The sequence below is a fragment of the Neopelma chrysocephalum genome, unplaced genomic scaffold (genome assembly GCF_003984885.1).
Source record: "Neopelma chrysocephalum unplaced genomic scaffold, ASM398488v2 Primary Assembly neopelma1_44, whole genome shotgun sequence".
Lineage (NCBI taxonomy): Eukaryota > Metazoa > Chordata > Aves > Passeriformes > Pipridae > Neopelma > Neopelma chrysocephalum.
In genome coordinates, this window is record NW_020897703.1 from 12,911,740 (window position 1) to 12,928,270 (window position 16,531).

General features: G+C 43.3%; 1 protein-coding gene across 2 annotated transcripts in view; it reads left to right on the forward strand.

The window, feature by feature from the left end:
• Window positions 1-4,742, forward strand: part of CHN1 (chimerin 1) — a 99,498-nt gene extending 94,756 nt beyond the window's left edge. The window contains exons 11-13 of one of the 2 annotated variants that reach the window (XM_027678510.1): window positions 964-1,101; window positions 2,090-2,195; window positions 3,820-4,742. In XM_027678510.1, coding sequence (XP_027534311.1) covers window positions 964-1,101; window positions 2,090-2,195; window positions 3,820-3,991 — 416 coding nt within the window. In that variant the 3' untranslated portion in view covers window positions 3,992-4,742. The remainder of the gene's footprint in view (window positions 1-963; window positions 1,102-2,089; window positions 2,196-3,819) is intronic. The other variant, XM_027678511.1, reaches the window with a different exon arrangement.
• The last annotated feature ends 11,789 nt before the right edge of the window (window positions 4,743-16,531 follow it).

The window sequence follows — 16,531 nt, forward strand, 5'->3', positions numbered from 1 at the left end:
ATCAGTATCTGTGCTCCAGTAACCATGTGTGTAGGAAAGGACAAAGCTTTCTGAACTACTGCCCTAGTTTGCAAGTAAAACTACGCTCAGAGGGGTGGGGGAGGGATAGAGGGTAAGTGGTGAAGTGCCTTAAGAGGGCTGTGCAACTTAAATCCATCTTTCTGGATGAAAGCTCCAAAATAATAAGATGAATGCAATAGTGCAAACAAAGTTTGAATTATTACAGACTAAAAGGAGGTCAGTGAGAACAAACTCTTCTCTCTGAGAAAAGGCAGTGGGAACATTAAAAGCTTTCCAGCTGCAGTCCCCCTATCCCAATAGAAATCGAGGCCAAAATCTGTACTGGAAACTCTCTTTCCTGTTACTCTGGAGAACTGGACCTATTCAGACAACATCTGTCTCCTCTGCAGCGTTAGCAGGGTGGGGATGTGCTGGGGAAGCCAAGTTCTAGATCTGTATCCGCTGCAGTCCAGAGTAGGTAGTATGTTGTAGCTAAATGGTGGACACATGTTTTTCCTATAAAAATGGGGGGCTGTGGACAAAGTTGGTTTTCCGTCTTTTGCTTTTTTCCCCAGACTCCCCTGATTTTTCATTCAGTGCTGACAAATGTGTTGTTTGGCAACACAGTGTGTTCAGAAATGGCTAAATGTCCACACATTAATACAAGACAAATACTGCTAGATCAGGCAGGCAAGTTTGTAGAAAAAATACAACAAACTGTATTTTCTAGTAATTATCTGAAACAAAGAAAGGACATGTTTCTTTATAAAATGCTTGAGGTTTTCACCCGGAAATGATGAAATTCACAATCCAGTTAACTCTGTTAATACTTATAAAAACCAAAATCTGTAGTCGTGTCTGTTTCAATAATGTTTGCTTAACCAAGTTATTATTTTTCTTTTGAATGCTGTTTACATCTGTTTACATTTCCAAGGGTTTAATGTCAGTGCTTTCTCCACACAGATGGAGAAAAAGCTGATATTTCTGTGAATATGTATGAAGATATCAATATTATCACTGGTGCACTTAAACTGTACTTCAGGGATTTGCCAATTCCACTCATCACGTATGATGCCTACCCAAAGTTTATAGAGTCTGCAAGTAAGTATAACACATTTTGCTCCTGCTTTTCATTCTCCTTTTCTTCTCCTTTTTGTGCTGTACTGTCCTATTAATTTAATAGCTGTTCCATCAGCTCTTACCCTGCATGCCCTATTTAGTAAGGATTGCAGGAGTAGATATGCACTGCACATTACGATCTGACTGTGTGATGCTACGTGATCGTGGTTACATTTTTCTTTGCCTTTGTCACCAGGAATGCTTCCTTTTAATCACACATGGATTACATCACTTGTGCGCCTTGCATGAATCCCTGGTACTTGACAGTGTTATTTAAAGTCTGTTGGGTGTATGTTGCCAAAAAGAAGGTGATTTATGGAGATGTTTAGAAATAAGATGTCATTGTTTCTGGAGTTGTCCATTTTGAGTGTTTTCATAACCTGATAAGCACTCATCCTAAGGCCACCTTTGGGGCCGGCCTTGCAGAAAGTGGGTCTGCAAGCACAGCAGTAAGCCCAGCTGGAACATCTCTCCCAAACATCCTGGCTGCCTGAAGCATCTCTGCAATGTAGTAGTCACACCAGCCACACCTGGAAAGGTGTGAAGTAGCTGTGGGTAGAAGACAAGGGCTGGATGCTGGCCTTACTGCTCCTCTGGAGAAAGTTCTTTCCAAGTAGTATGGAGACAGCCAAAGGCACAGATGGCAAAGTACCTTGTGCTCTCCCAGAGTTGCACCTGTAGATTATTTGTCCAAAACTAGTCCAGTCAGCAAGGATTGCTGGAGGAATTTTTTTAGTAGGCTGCAGGGAATCTTTCAGTGGAGTGCAGTTTGCTTTGGGGAGTTTTCTTTGTCCAAAACTAGTCACATCCTGATGGTGCTCTGAGCACCATTTTGGGCAGGCAAATCCTCTGCTATGAGTAATCCAGCAGAGCTGTGAGACCCTGTCTTCTGTGCAGGCAACCAGTTGTTGCCTTTCTGTGTGTGAATTCTGGCTGTACATGTGGTGACAGTTGAGCATCTGTGTTTCAGAAACCACCGATCCGGATGAACAGCTGGAAATTCTCCATGAGGCATTGAAGCTGCTGCCGCCTGCACACTGTGAAACATTACGGTATCTCATGGCACATCTGAAGAGGTTGGTGGAATAGCTGGAAAGAACTCTAAGCCAAACTCATTTTTAGCAATCAGTCCATGTTAGCACCTCCAGAAAAGTCTGGTCAAGGCCCACCAAATCCTTGAGAGGGACTGTGGCAGGGAGTGGTAGTGTGCACGTCAGCAAATACTCATACACGGAGGTTTACCTGTCTTAAAGTACTTGAAGGAAATAAGTAAAAAAACTCCACGGTGTTGAAACACAAAAGTCATCTGCCTAACAAATTCGTTCTATATTTAAGGTTACAGTGAATATTTACAGTAAAAAAGCCATTTGTACCTCTGGAAGTGATAAGTCACTCCCTGGTCAAGGGACAAATACAGCTTAATGGTTATAGACTGGTGTCTTTTTCTGCTAAATCTCATCTACCCTTGTGATTCCTGACACCCTAAAAAAGCATGTCATGCACTAGGCTTGAGCTGATTAGGCAAAGTGTTAATTGGACCTCCAGCCACGTGTCCAGTGAGCTCTGCCTCAGCACTGTGGAGCCTCTTGTTCTACCTGCCGCCTTCTCAAAACTGTAGGAGCATAAGTTCTGTGTGAGGTTTCTCCTGCTCCCCAAGACATGATTGAAGTTGGTTAGCAGGCTGAAAAATTGTTAAAGAGAGTCTGACAGATGAATATCCAGTGCAACGGCACAGGTTCTATTTCATTCAGGAAAGCAGGGGGAAAAAAATTGATGTGGCATGTTAGAGTATCCATTTTAGTTTCTCGAGTAACATGAACTTATTATCAGTATATTAGAATCATTCCTTTTCCTTAGAAAAATACTTTATTTTAAGCTGTCTTCTGCTTTTTTATTTTTGTAGTTCTTCTGCAAGTAGGAATATGTTGACTCTGCTGAGTGCTTTAGGCAAAATTCAGCTACTGCGTTTCTGCCTGATTTGTCCATTTATTTCAATGACATTTCTAACAAGTGTTTTAGAATGGACACAGGGATGAGAGACATGGGAACAAAAAAACACACCTTACAGCTTGTGAAGTGTGAAGTAAATTTTTCCTCACCCTGTTCAAGAGTAGCTGTTGCTGCTCTATTTAGCAAGTTCCTTTTGCGCATCATATTTCTGGTGTAGGTGAATGATAAGGCAGAAGGGTGAGAAAATTCAGTCTTTTTATAAACTTTGCTAAAAGAAGCTGTGAGCTGTTGTCTTGCTGCTGAATTCAGGTAATCAGACACAGCTTCTTTATTTGGAGTATTTACAGACTGGCGACACAGCAGCTTGGTAATATCATCCGACTCTTTAAATAAAAGTTAAGGCAGAAAAGGAAAAATGGAAGAAAAACCTTGAGGTTTTATTTTTTGTATACCAAAGGATTTGTTCATGCAATGCAAGTGAGCACAGTCTGTGTGCATGGCAGGAGGACATGAGACACTGACTCACCACAAACCCACACAGCATTTGCATTCACTCAGTTCTGAGTGTTTCACCTGACACTCCCATGTGACCTGCTGGAAATGGCGGTGTCTCCTTGGGGAAGGGCACATATTCCTTTCCGTGGGAAAAGGCGCACATTTCTGTCCAGTTTTCTTGGTTTTCAAGTGTATATAGGCATAGTTTGGCACAAAAGAAATGTGAAAATCGCTATCTTTTTTTTTTTTTTACAGAGTAACACTCCATGAAAAGGAAAATTTGATGAGTGCGGAGAACCTGGGCATAGTTTTTGGACCAACTCTTATGAGAGCGCCAGAGCTGGATGCGATGGCAGCATTGAACGACATCCGTTATCAGAGACTTGTGGTGGAGATGCTTATAAAAAATGAAGACATTTTATTTTGAATATTTTGGGGGTTTTGTAATAAAAAAGGAAGCAACAGTGTTCTATGGATGAAGGAATATTTTAAAGTCATTTAATGGCTCTTGTCACTGAATTCCATATTTGCTAGAGCTTTTGGTGTATTCAGGATAAAAATGAAGGAACTCTTTGTCGTTTCTGTAGTGCCATTCAGCTGATGTTGAAAAAGGTTAACACATACTTTCCAGTACTAGTAATCATGGGTGTTTATCATGGTAAAATAAAAAACAAAAAGCCTAAAGCTATTGCATGATTTGCTCCCTGTTCTCCCTGTTCTGGTGAGACTCATTCCATGAAGAAAACAACTGAACTGGTGCAGCATCTTTGTTCTGGATAGTTTGTGATTGTAATTCAGCATGTTTCTCCGTGTAAACCTGTTGTGAATTTGCTTTTTTGTTCTATGTAATTGGTTTCTGATACTAAAAAGAAGGCCAACTTATGTGAAATGGAGCCTCTGGCTATTTATTGACATTTTATATTATTCTCTTCCACTTTTGGGACTGATTTCTTCTTGGGTTTCTTTCCATTTTTTCATCGTATAGTAATTTGTTTTTATCAGAAACAAAGTTGTACTTTAAATGTTACTTTAATTCTCAATTATGTTTATGGTGGTTGCAGTGAAATCTGCAATGCTGAACAGTGTTCCTTTACTATTATTGCTATTTCAATTGTAATTTTGTATTTTTATCTGGCATGCATATATTAATTTATTAAATTTTGCTTTTAGAACTCTAACATTAAGCTATTTATTTTTACTTAATGAACATATTTCAAAAATACCACTTGTTTCATTTTTTACATTGGCACTTTAACCCTGAACAACCTCTGACTTTAAAGCAGTGTTAGACTTTTACCAGTTTTGACAAGACCATTCTGATCTAAATACTTTGGAGCCTGACACTTTGCTAAGGTTCCCACAAATTCCTTGCTGCGATGAAAAATCCTTTCTTCATTGTCCAAGATGCCTTTCAAAAAGGCTTCAAAACTCTTAAATAAACCAAAAAAGTATTGTCAAACCATCTACTACTTCATATTTTATATGTATTGTTATGATTACCTATATGAACTGGAATTGCAGTTTACAATTACACAATTGTAGCTGCCCAGAGTAGAGAGATACACCACCAAATTTCAAATGCAGATACACCCCAGAACACTTGCTTTGTACTTCAAACATTCAGCTCTGGTGCAAACACTTAGCCTGCCCTGCAAACATCATCTGGATGAGGAGGAGAAGGACAAGGAATAATCCCCTGCAGATCACAACCAGCTGTGTTCCCTCCTGTTAGTAATAAAGTGTCTCCCTGCATTCCCCTTCCTGCATGCCTGGCTAGGAGAGGGAAGGAGAGAAGGGGGCTCTTCTGCAGGTCCCCTGGATGTGGGGAATGAAGGATCCCAGGAAGAAAAGGGTGAAGCTGGAGCTGTACACTGGTAAGCATGTGGGAAATGCTACTCTGGGCTGAGGCCTGCTGGGGAGGCAGAGTGGAGGAGATTTTGAGAGAATCTAAAGTGTCAGGGGTTTTTTTTTCCAATCTTATGTAGTACTAAAAGTGACTTGCTGTTACAACTCCTGTATTAATTAGTGCACATTACCACTTTATTTATCCCAGTCAACTGACACAGATAGAAGACTTTATGTCTCCAACCATAGCCTTGCCTCCCCCCCACAGCCCAAAAAGGGGCCCATATGCCTCTCAGCCACATCTGCCTTGCACTTTCCTGCAGCCAAACATTCATGCTACCTTGTTCCAAGCCAACATACTGTATCTCCCCCTGCTGCCTTGATAGTATGTGATGCATTTCCTCACTCCCGTTTTTCCTAATGGTCCTGCGTATCCCACTCCTCAGACCCTCCATCACTCCTACCTTCCCTTCAGGATGCCTCACAGTGGCTGACCCTTTGCAATGTCCTGTCACTGCAATCAGCTGTCAGTTCCTTGCCATGGCAGCACTCTAATGTCATTGGGTCTGTGATCAGGAGATAGGATTTTTTTTCTTAAATGATGCTGGTGGGGTTTTGCAGGCACATGTTGCACTGCAAAGTTTGCATTATCTGTTATGTGCTTGTCCTGACAGCCAGTACCATCACAGCCAGCTGTGGCAGAAGCATCTTCTTCCCAAAGCATTCAGCAGTAGCTGACACAGGGCAGGGGCAGAGAAGGGCATGGCTCTGCCACAGCAGCTCCAGCTGTGTGGTGGCACTGTCTGGCCTCAGCTTATCTGAGCAAAAGGCATCTGCTGTTCTCCAGCACTGTGCAAGCAAACCTGAACTAGGTAGCTGTAGTTCCATTTCTAAATTCTATGTAGTAAATGGCAGTAATTAAGATAATTACCACTTCTTCAGATGTGAAGTATCCATCTCAGTGCAACAGCAGGCAGGTGCTGCTGATGGTAAGAGCTGCTCCCCTTGCTTTGCTACAGGTGCTTTCAACTGTATTTAGAAGTAGCGATGGCCACTGAGAGGTGCGAAGCTGGATCAGAGAGAAAACACCCAAAAGAGTAAGCACAGATTCTCTCTGCGGATAGTCAATGCACACAGGGCAAACAAGGTTTATTAGCTACTACCAAGCACCCATCTGCTGGAGATGACTTCTTTCAAGCAGAGTTTAACAAGGGATTATAATAATGGAAATTCCTGCATTAAAGGAGAAAGTCTAAATAGGAACCCACTGCTGGGAGGGTGAACCAAACCAAACACTAAAGCAAGCAAATGGTCCACAACCCCCCCACACCCAAAAGTAAACAAAAACACCCGCCAAAAACCCAGCTAAAGAAACGTAACTTCTCCTCGGAGCCTGTACATTCCTGCCCTTATGAGCAGTAGGTGCAGGAGCTCAGGGATCAGGCAGCCAGTCCCTGCTGTGATTAGCACACTTTATTTTCCCTGACTCTCACATTCTGATGGGCTATGAAGGAAAGTGCATCCCAAGTAATGATAAAGCTTCAGAATGTGTTTGACACCAAATAATCTCAATATTCAACTAATGAAGGCTGGCACTGTTTGCTAAACCTCCCTGCTCACCCTACGTGGAACAGAACAGCCCCCACAGAGTGCATGTCTCTTGGGTTCAAGTATGTGGGTCATGTGCTATGTTAGGGGCAGGAATGTGGAATTGAGGACCCCAAGAATCAATGAAGTACTTGCTTGACTTGGAATCACAGGAATCAATATCCAGTGACTATTTTTTTATTCTCATGAAGTGTGTAGGCAAAGCCTCCATTTTAATCTTGTTTTTGTTACCATTGGAATGAAACTGATCTTTCCTGATGGGTAATCATTAAAGCAGGTAGTACAGAAATAAATGTTGTCTTTGCAGTGAATTTGATACTTCTTTTTGCTAATCAGGAATATATTTCCTATGGGCATATAGGCAATTACATGATTTAAGTTTTATTTATTCAATTTTTTTAATTAAACATGGAAATCTGGTATTTTTACTATTTGTATTGGTTAAGTGACAATACAACAAATAATCTAGGTCATAAGAAGCAAAGGCTATCACTAATTTGATTTGTTCTCCGAAGGAATTTATTTCCATAATAAATATGTGTTGTCTCCAGTGCCAAGGGATAGGTGTGGGCAGCTCAGGGTGGGGCTGGGCGGAGGAACAAACTCACTGGCAACATCTTATCATAGGGCAGTTGGCACAGTGAAAAAGATGAGAAAGAAGGGATTAAATTGAGGCAAGCTTCTTCCTTGGACTTCTAAGGAAGAAATGAAGGGCACTGGCAAGACACACGAGTTGGCAGCAGTCAAGGAATTTGCACAGAGTATGAGGGAAAGCAAGTCCTCAACAAGGATAAAGAAAGGCAAAATTATTAAAAATTATGGAGGCAGTGAATAAGTGTTAAAATATATGTCTAAAAAAATTAAATATCAGAACTATTGGAGGGGGAAAAGCTATGTCGGACAGTGTTTGGGGACATAATTAGGAGCTTTAGGATGAAAAGAGAAAAAGGGAAGAAATTTTGCAGCAATATCCCAGCACTGAATTAATCCAGTGGTTCAGCAAAAGGTTGACTGGGCCAGGCCTCTGCAACTCCATGCAAAAGATGTGCCAGCTGGCAGCAGGCTGGCACAGAGTGCCTTGGTCCCGGGCTCCCTCCCTGTGAGCCCACAGAGTGCATGGCAGCCTGGCATGTAGCAGTGCACCAGACCCGCTCTGCACGGCATATGTGCCCCATGGACCTGGTCTGGGTGCAGGGCTCCTTCCCTGGATGGGGCCACATCTGCCTCCAGCTCCCCACTGGAGGGATGTGTCACTGTCCCCATTTCAGACTGCAGAGCAGAGGGAAAGTGCTGTGTGCTGAGGCTGTAGGAAGGGAACCTTTGGCGAGGCTTTAGGAGACTTCTGTGATGAGAGAAGTGAGCTGCCTTTTGAAACATGAACTTCTGTTAATGTCAGGTTAGCTGACAGGATGGAAAAGCCTGTTAATTATGATTTTATGCAATACCAAACTTTTCCTGTCCTTCCCCCTCCAATGGCAAAGGAAGAAAAAAAGGCTTCTAAAAGGCATATATGATATACTTGCTCTGTTCCTGACCTAATTTTTGCATGCTGATGAATGTTCTGCAATGTTTTTATTATAACTATAATTATATCGCAATAAGGAGAAAAAACATTTAGTGAACCTAGCAATCATGGGTTTCTTTTTTAGTCATGCAAAATTACTGCTTAGCAACTACACCTCAGCCATAGAAAGCTTATGTAATGCATGAGGAGGAGAGTTAGGACATGTGTTCTGGTTTAAGCGATTGCTGAGCAAACCATGTAAGGCAGGAGTGCCTTCTGTTTCGGCCACGTGCTGTTAGGAGTGTGCCTGACAGTGGGGCATGAGAAGTTGGTTGAGGGGCTTGGTACTGTACCTCCAGCAAACCTCCCCAGGGTGTCCTCTCTGCAGCACTGGGCTGATTGTCACTGTGAGCTCTGCCTCCAGCTGAATCCAAGGACCCCAGACTGATGTGCTGAGAGGAGGAAGCCGTACGTACACATTGAGGGGTCAAACTCTCCTTCAGTTCTTAGCACACTCTTCATCTGCCTTGGTCGTGGACATTTGGGATTTTATATATATATATATATATATTTGGAGAACACTCCAGAGCCCTTGCATAAACTGATCAGTTCTTCATACTGGCCTGATTGTCTCTCTCCATGATGTGAGCCACACCACAAACATACTCTTCTTGATGCTGCCTTCTATATCTCAGTTTGGACGGCCTGGTTCAATTAAATTATCTGATGTCTGTTGCTGGTTTCATGGTCAGAATAGCATTTTTATTTCTTTGATCTCTCCTAAGAGTGATGTCAGTAAGCTGCTAAAAGAACTTGGTTAAAAGCTTTTAGTTAGGTGTCCTTCCCTGTTTTACACATATTCTGTCTCAAGGACATATGTAGCTCCTTACATTACTCACGTCTTTATCAGTACTCTGCCTTGGTGGATTGGAGCAAATGGTTCTTAGGCCTCTGGGAGCCTTTGATTAATGTATTTCCTGAGGCAATTAGGCATTGTTTTGAAAAATACATTTGGCAGCCAACCAGGATTTATTTTCAAGCACTGTGTTGCCTGTAATTTCTGTTTCTTCCTATCAAGCCTAGAGATTGAATGCTAAGCTTTTTCTCTTTGCCTCTTTTTTTTTAGTCTTATTACTAACTGTGTTACTAATGCAAATAGGGTTGTCTAAACTATTAAAATTACTCATTTTGTAGATTAATATTCTTAAAGTGGTGTATCCTAAAGCTTGCTTGAAGGATCACTCACTAAACTCAAAAGAACTTAGCACAATGCTGTTGCTCACTGCTCATCTCCAGCACCTACTCTGTTCTCAAAAAAGGGAAGGGTAGAGATTCCTTCAATTGTTTTTTTTTTTTGTTATTCTTTTATCCTTTTTCATGTTTTCCAGCATTGTGATGCTGGACATATGCTGTTTGTACCATACAATACCTCTCATGTGACATCTTCCTCTAAACTGCTGTACACTGAGATTGCTGTAAGGTGACTTGTCCTGCACCATGGTGGTGGTATCTAAGATATCTCACAAAAAGAGAGGTTCAAAGCCCAGATTAACATTTTTATTGAAAATAGGCAGAGGCAAATAATGAAATACACATGAAGGGGGGGGCTGTTGCAAGGTGAGTTGCACTGACACTTGCAAATCACTTCCTCACAGAAAACTGTGAACTTCTCCTGGAAGTACTTCCCCACAGTAAGTACAGTCCACACATAATCTTGCCTTTTCTCCAAAAGACATAATTTCCAGTTTTGTAACAGTACAGCAGATACATTGGTTTTAAATTTTGTTAAAAAACCCCAAACCCCAATAGTCCATGTGCAGCAATCTAGATGCTCTCTCTTCTTAATAATTTCAAATATGGTACAATGCTGAGTCCCTACAGCTCCTTTGTGCCCCCTCACTGGAGGAAGAGTTCTGGCCTGCCCATGGCTTACTTTGAAGTTCTCTCTCTGTACCATAAAGGGTCGGTCTGAAGTTACGGCAAAGAAGCAGCTTGTCATTGCCTGGTGAGGATATTGGCAGCACAGGAGGCTAAAGAAAAAGCTGGAGGTACTGCCATGGGAAATGTGGACTGGCTTGTTCCGTGATCTGTGTCCATCCTTGGTTTGGAAGTCTCTCCCAGCATCAGGAGGGATCTGATGTTCTCCTTCTCTTGCACTGGTGGGAGAAAAACCTCCACTAATGTTTCCTTTTTCATCTGCGGCTCTGATGTCAGGGTTAGCCTCATTCCTAAGGCATTGTGTCAGTTTGCTAATAGTGTTAGTTAAGAATGAGGCTCTTGGTGCTGTCATAACCTTCCTGGAGAGCCAGCAGTCAGTGAGCAGCCTTCCCAATACCCCTCCCAGTACATCACCAGTGACCTGCAATCGCAGGGGGCACAGAAAGAGAAGAAAGGAAAGATATCGTAAAGTTTTTACAATTGATTATATAAAGTAGCCACGAAAACTGACCCCGGAAAATAGTCATATGGAATATTCTCTTCTTAATGAAGACAGTATGGTTGGGCTGGATGTTGTAATGGAATAATGTGTATCACATGGACACTGCTAAGCTGCTCACACCACAAAGCCACTTGCCGTGCTGCACTGTAAGCTTTTATGTGTGAACGCAGGCTGTGTGCAAACTCCAGGGCTCTGTGACAAGTCAGCATAGATGTGGCCTTTGTCTGCTAGGAGGATGAATTTCACAATTAGGTCAATCTGGAGACTAGGCTTTGTTAAGAATCATTAAACTGAAACTCTGTTCCAATGCCGGTTTCTCTTAAGCGGCTGTTCCTCTGGCTCCTGCACGGCTTGGGTTACGCTCACATTGCTCCCCTCACTGTGCTGTGCGTTTACCAGGATATTCCCCCAACTGCCCTGAGTGTGGTGTTTTGAATTCATGCCAAATCCCAAATATTGGTGAACAGGGAAACCTGGAATTTGGCTTCATGTGCAATTCCAAGTGCAAAGTCCTGGGGCTGTCAGAGGAGTGGGAACCAGTCCCTGACTCTTGCCTGGTGTGCAGTCCCACCCACATGTGCCTCTCCACTGGCAGCCCCCACCCCTCCTGCAGCGACCCAGTTATCACTTGGAAGGTGTTTCTGGAGTTTAGGGTATATATTTTTTTCTGTTTTATCAGTTATAAACACAAACTTGTAAGTTTCCTATTGTCCAACACAAGAGGAACATGGTAAAGATCTTACAGGCTGCCAAGGAGGCAAAATAAACTTTGTATGACAGGTGAGAGCTACACACCAGAAGTCAGTATTTTCCACTAATTACCAAGAAAATGCTGTGTGTGCTGGCAAATATCCCAATGTAAGCAATAAAAGTGAGTATTTGGCGTGAGGTCAGTCCTGGGTAAAGCACACATCAACAAATCCAAGTATGTCATGTGCAGGAATAGAAATCTGTCCCTGGGAGCTAATGGACAGCATGGTTAGAGGGTGGCATTTCCTGCTTTAAAACACTGTGATGGCTCAGGTAGCACGGTGAGGTAGATGTTGACTTTCTAAAAGCAAACACTGCAGCCCCAGGTGAGATGGATGCATCACAGAGATCTGTGTTAAGTGTTTTCTGGGATCAGTGAGGGCTTATGGAGGGGAAGCACCATGTGTGAAGGGAGAATGCTCTGCCACTCAACCTACTAGCAGAATTAAAAATAAACTTGTTTCTATGTGTTTATCCAGATAATACTAGCAATGACAGAACCTGCACCTCAAAGCTAGATGTCATGGAGTTCTTGCAGGGTTACAGGGGTGTTTTCAGGATCACAAAAGTTTATCCTAGTTGCACTTACTGCAGGTGTGATGTGGGGTGGTTTAGCATGTCTGCCTCTCACCACAGTGCAGGCACCCCATGGGGAGCAGATGACATCCAGATGGATGTTTGTGCTCTCATCCTGTAGCTGGGGTTATGTGGGGAATGTGCTGTGGGGTGCTCCATGTTACAGGAGTTAATTGCCTTTGTATTTCAGAGTGATGACACTGCAAAAGGGTTGTAGTCAATTATATCCTTGTGGGCCAGCAATCATAGAAGAGTCTATGTCAGTTAATCCATACAGCAGTTTTTAAGCATTAAAACATACTTCCCACATTGCCAGCTCTTCTTTCCACTGGCTGTTTAGTGGAGCACCCCTCAAAATGTCTTCAGGAAAACTCTGAGCTGTTTAATACTGGCCAAAACATGTCAGACCTCGTGGGAGCTGAACAAGCAGCTTGCTTTCATGTAAAGCTAAACTTGAACAGTCTGCCCTGCAGTTACTCCAATGGAGAATCATCTGCCTTTAGAAACAGATAGGTGTATTTGAGCAAATAAATGTTAGCATCCAGAGAAATATTTCAGGCTAAATGCTGCCTGTGGTCCCACTCATGAAAGCCATTGTATGAAACGGGGAAGGGATACGATACACGCATTTCCAGAAGCCAGGCAATGCCAGGCTCCGCTTACTCTACTGGTAGTAACTCCACTCTATACTTACAAATAGCATCAGAATGTGCACCCAAAATATAATATGATGATATAATGTCACCTCCAGAGGCAGACACTGCCAGGATAACATAGCACTCGGGTGCCTAACAGTCATTTAAACACTGCCTTGCATGTCTCCACTGTCAGGATGTGGCAGAGCTGGCAGTGGCTACCTAGTTCCCAACTTTGACATACAGGCCACCTTCTCTGCCTAGTTTTACTATGAGCTGCCAGACTTTTGTGCTTTGTGGAGTTTTCTGCATCTGCAGAGAGAATTCATGGCTGGTGATTGCAGAGGAAGTTCAGAACAGGTAGCAGTAATGATCTGTGCCAGGCTAAGACCATTTTTCAGCTTGAGCTGCTGAAAAAGGGCAGAGCCTTTAATAAATATGGGTGCACCTACCTGCATCTGAGAATGAATGAGATTTTCCTGACCACAGAAGCAGTGTCTCAGGAGTCCTGCTGTGCAGGAAAGTCTACCAGAGGAGATGGACCAGTAAAGCTGTTCCTTTGCTGTTCCCACCACTCTAGCGTGGTTCACACAAGCTGCTATGCTGACAGAGTGGCCCACAGGAGCAGGGCAGAGCAAACCTCACAGCTAATGGACTTGTCCTTTTTTGTTGTCTTGTTTGGCTCTCCAGTATGACCCACCAAGATCCCAGAGACAAGCCTTTTAATCAGATCAGGGCCCTAGAAGCAACCGTGTCAGGGATGATAGCTGGAGTTGAATATGCCACTGCTCTTTTCAGCAACTTTATGCAGCTCCAGGACTGGTTTCCTGGAGTGTCCATAACAGAAAGGGCATGTGAAGCTCTAGCCTGCTTACCAACTCCTCAGACATTTTGTGACTGCTCAGCTTGTGTCTGTCTGTCACCTCTTCTGATTGTGTTTAGTTATTTGTCTCCATTCTCACTGCTGCACCTGCCTTGCCCAAAATGGTTAAATGAGTCTCTGTTGCCAGTGTCAGTTTTGTCTGAGAAGCATGACCATGAGGGCTGGCATGGGGAGCAGTATTTCTTCTCACCTGCAATAACTTAGCAGTTGTGCAACTGATCTAACCATATCTTTTGTGATTGTGGTTTCTCTGTCTGACTGTGGACCTTTTCCTTGCTCTTTCTTTCCTGACTCAAGTTCTTTTTTTTTCAGAAGCATCCTTTAGATTAGATGTGTGCACCGTGTCTATGCTGTAACTTGCGATCTCTGTAACTGCACAGGTTCAGACCACTGCTTTTGAGCAAGTTTTTGGTATTTTCAATTCCTTTGGTGGTGTAATAGGAAACAAACAAAATATATGCTGAAACCAAATTTGCTACAAATATCCATGGGGATAAAATATATTTGCGAGTTGGTGGAAGTGTGTCTAAATATGGAAAACTGCAACTTTGAATTTTTCGATTTGAGGAATTTAATCCTATTTATCAGTACCTACTGATATAGGATATATTGTATTAATATAGTGTATATTAATGCTCAGCATATTCTTATGGGCACTGGAATGAACGGGGAAGTGCAGTCCTTCAGCATCTCAAGACTGTCGCTAATTCCTCGAGTGAATTTCTTCTAGAAACTATGTCCTCCCACTGTTTTCTCTTGCCAGGGACTGTTTGCGGTGGCGCTCCCGAAGGCCGCCGTGTACCCGCTCATCCCCTCAGCCAGCTGTTGCCATCTGGCGGCCATCGAGCTGAGCCGCCGGGCTCCTGCGAGGGCTTCCAGCGGGGAATGTGTGCCATGATGACTGTAACCAGGGGCAGTCTGGGAACAAATACATGGCAAACTCACAGATACTTGTCTAACCATCTGCCTTCTCTCGTCCAGTGCTGCCATAATTTACTGTCACCGACAGCGCTGTTTTTCTGATACAAAAATATATTTAAAAAGGTGTGTACTGCATTGGAAAGCTAACTCCCCTAAATGAACAGTGCTGTTATTTTTCAGCTTTTGTTCCTTTAATTTCCCTGATGTACTATCTAATCTCTCTCTGTTCTTTCTACTACTTTTGCTTCTGCTTCACATCACCCCCACCCTCCCACAGGCTGTGTCGTCCGAGTATCTGTTGGAGCCTCTGGAACTGGCTCTCTTCCATCGGGCATTGCCTTTATGCACGCAATTCCTAGACCAAAATTTCAGTTAAAATTTGTATTCCTTACTCTGTCAAAAGCATTAGGGTATTCTGTTCACTTGCACTGTGTCTGTACGATATCACCCTGCCAAAGAGACCTACTGTAGGAGCACTTGCTCACGATCGACTTCCTCTGGGCAGGAGCGGCCTTGCAGCACTTGTTCCTTGTACATGGATGGAAGGAACAATGCCCTAAATTCGGCAAGCAGTGAGTTCTACTGCTTTCCAATCAATCTGAACAAGGCTGGTCTGCCGTTAGCATGGTGGGTAGTGGGTTTGTCTGAGAGCTGGTGAGGGGGCTCAAAAAAACAAGCCAGAAAGCATGGAGTCAAGATAGACATAGAAAAGGGGGAGGGGGTTGTGTGGGAATAAAACATTTGTCAAAAAATTCTCTGAATACTCTGAAGGCAAAAAAACCTCCCATCCTAACAATGGATCAAATTCAGGCACTCAGTGTAGCTTGTTCCCTCCCCTTGCTTCTTCACCTCGGTCATATGGGTCACATTCCCCCATTAACAACAAACAGCATTCACTTCTCTGTCCATATTTAACCACAGTAGGTCAGGTTGCCTTGATTTTTTTGGGAGGGAAAAGGCCTTGTGCCTCTGCCAGGGAACATTCCTTGCAGCCAGGCTGCTGCTCCCTAAAGGCCTTCTCCAAATACCTGCTTCTTCCTCTTCCAGCACAAGCTCTGACTTCCAGCCAATGAGGGGTGCCTGGCTCCCAGGCTGGGAGTGCTCAGCTCAGCTGCACAAGAAATAACCCCTTGCTAAAGCTGCAGATTTTCTAGGACCCCTACAAACTCTGCACCCTGCTGACTCCAAGAGCTAGACCTTTTCCAGGGGAGAGGGACAGAAACTTATGTAACCCAAGAGCTATAATTTGCCAGAGTGTGGTAACACTGTTCTCCATCTGTTTCAAAGTGAACCTGCCAGCTCTGCCTGGGGTGGGCAGGAATGCTTTGAGAGACCCCGAACAGATCCGGAGGGCCATGGTCGGCATTCCAGCAATGCCTCCATGCAATTGTATCTTTGCTATTCACGGCAGCTGCCTGGCCTGGGATAAAGGCTGGAAGCAGTCAGACGCTGGTTTGAAATAAGATAGCTGCAACAATGGGAGCTGCTGTGAGGGAATTAGCTAGGAAGAAGGCCAGAGTTATGTAGATGGAGAGTTTTTACTGGAGGATAAATGTAAGTGCAGAGGCTGAATGCTGACTTAGTGGAGGGGAGTTGGTGAGAGAGACTGATTTAAAAAAAAAATAAAATTAAGGCATCCAGCGTGAAACACCAAACCAGCTGGCAACTAGCACAAAGGCTACCCAGCAGAAATAGAAAATGCGTCTGGTGTCACCCAGAGGCAAAGCTAAGAAAGGTTTTTGCAGGCAATGTTTTCTGGAAAAGGGAATTTGGTACAGTGTGTAAGAACGGTTGTGGCAGGTGAT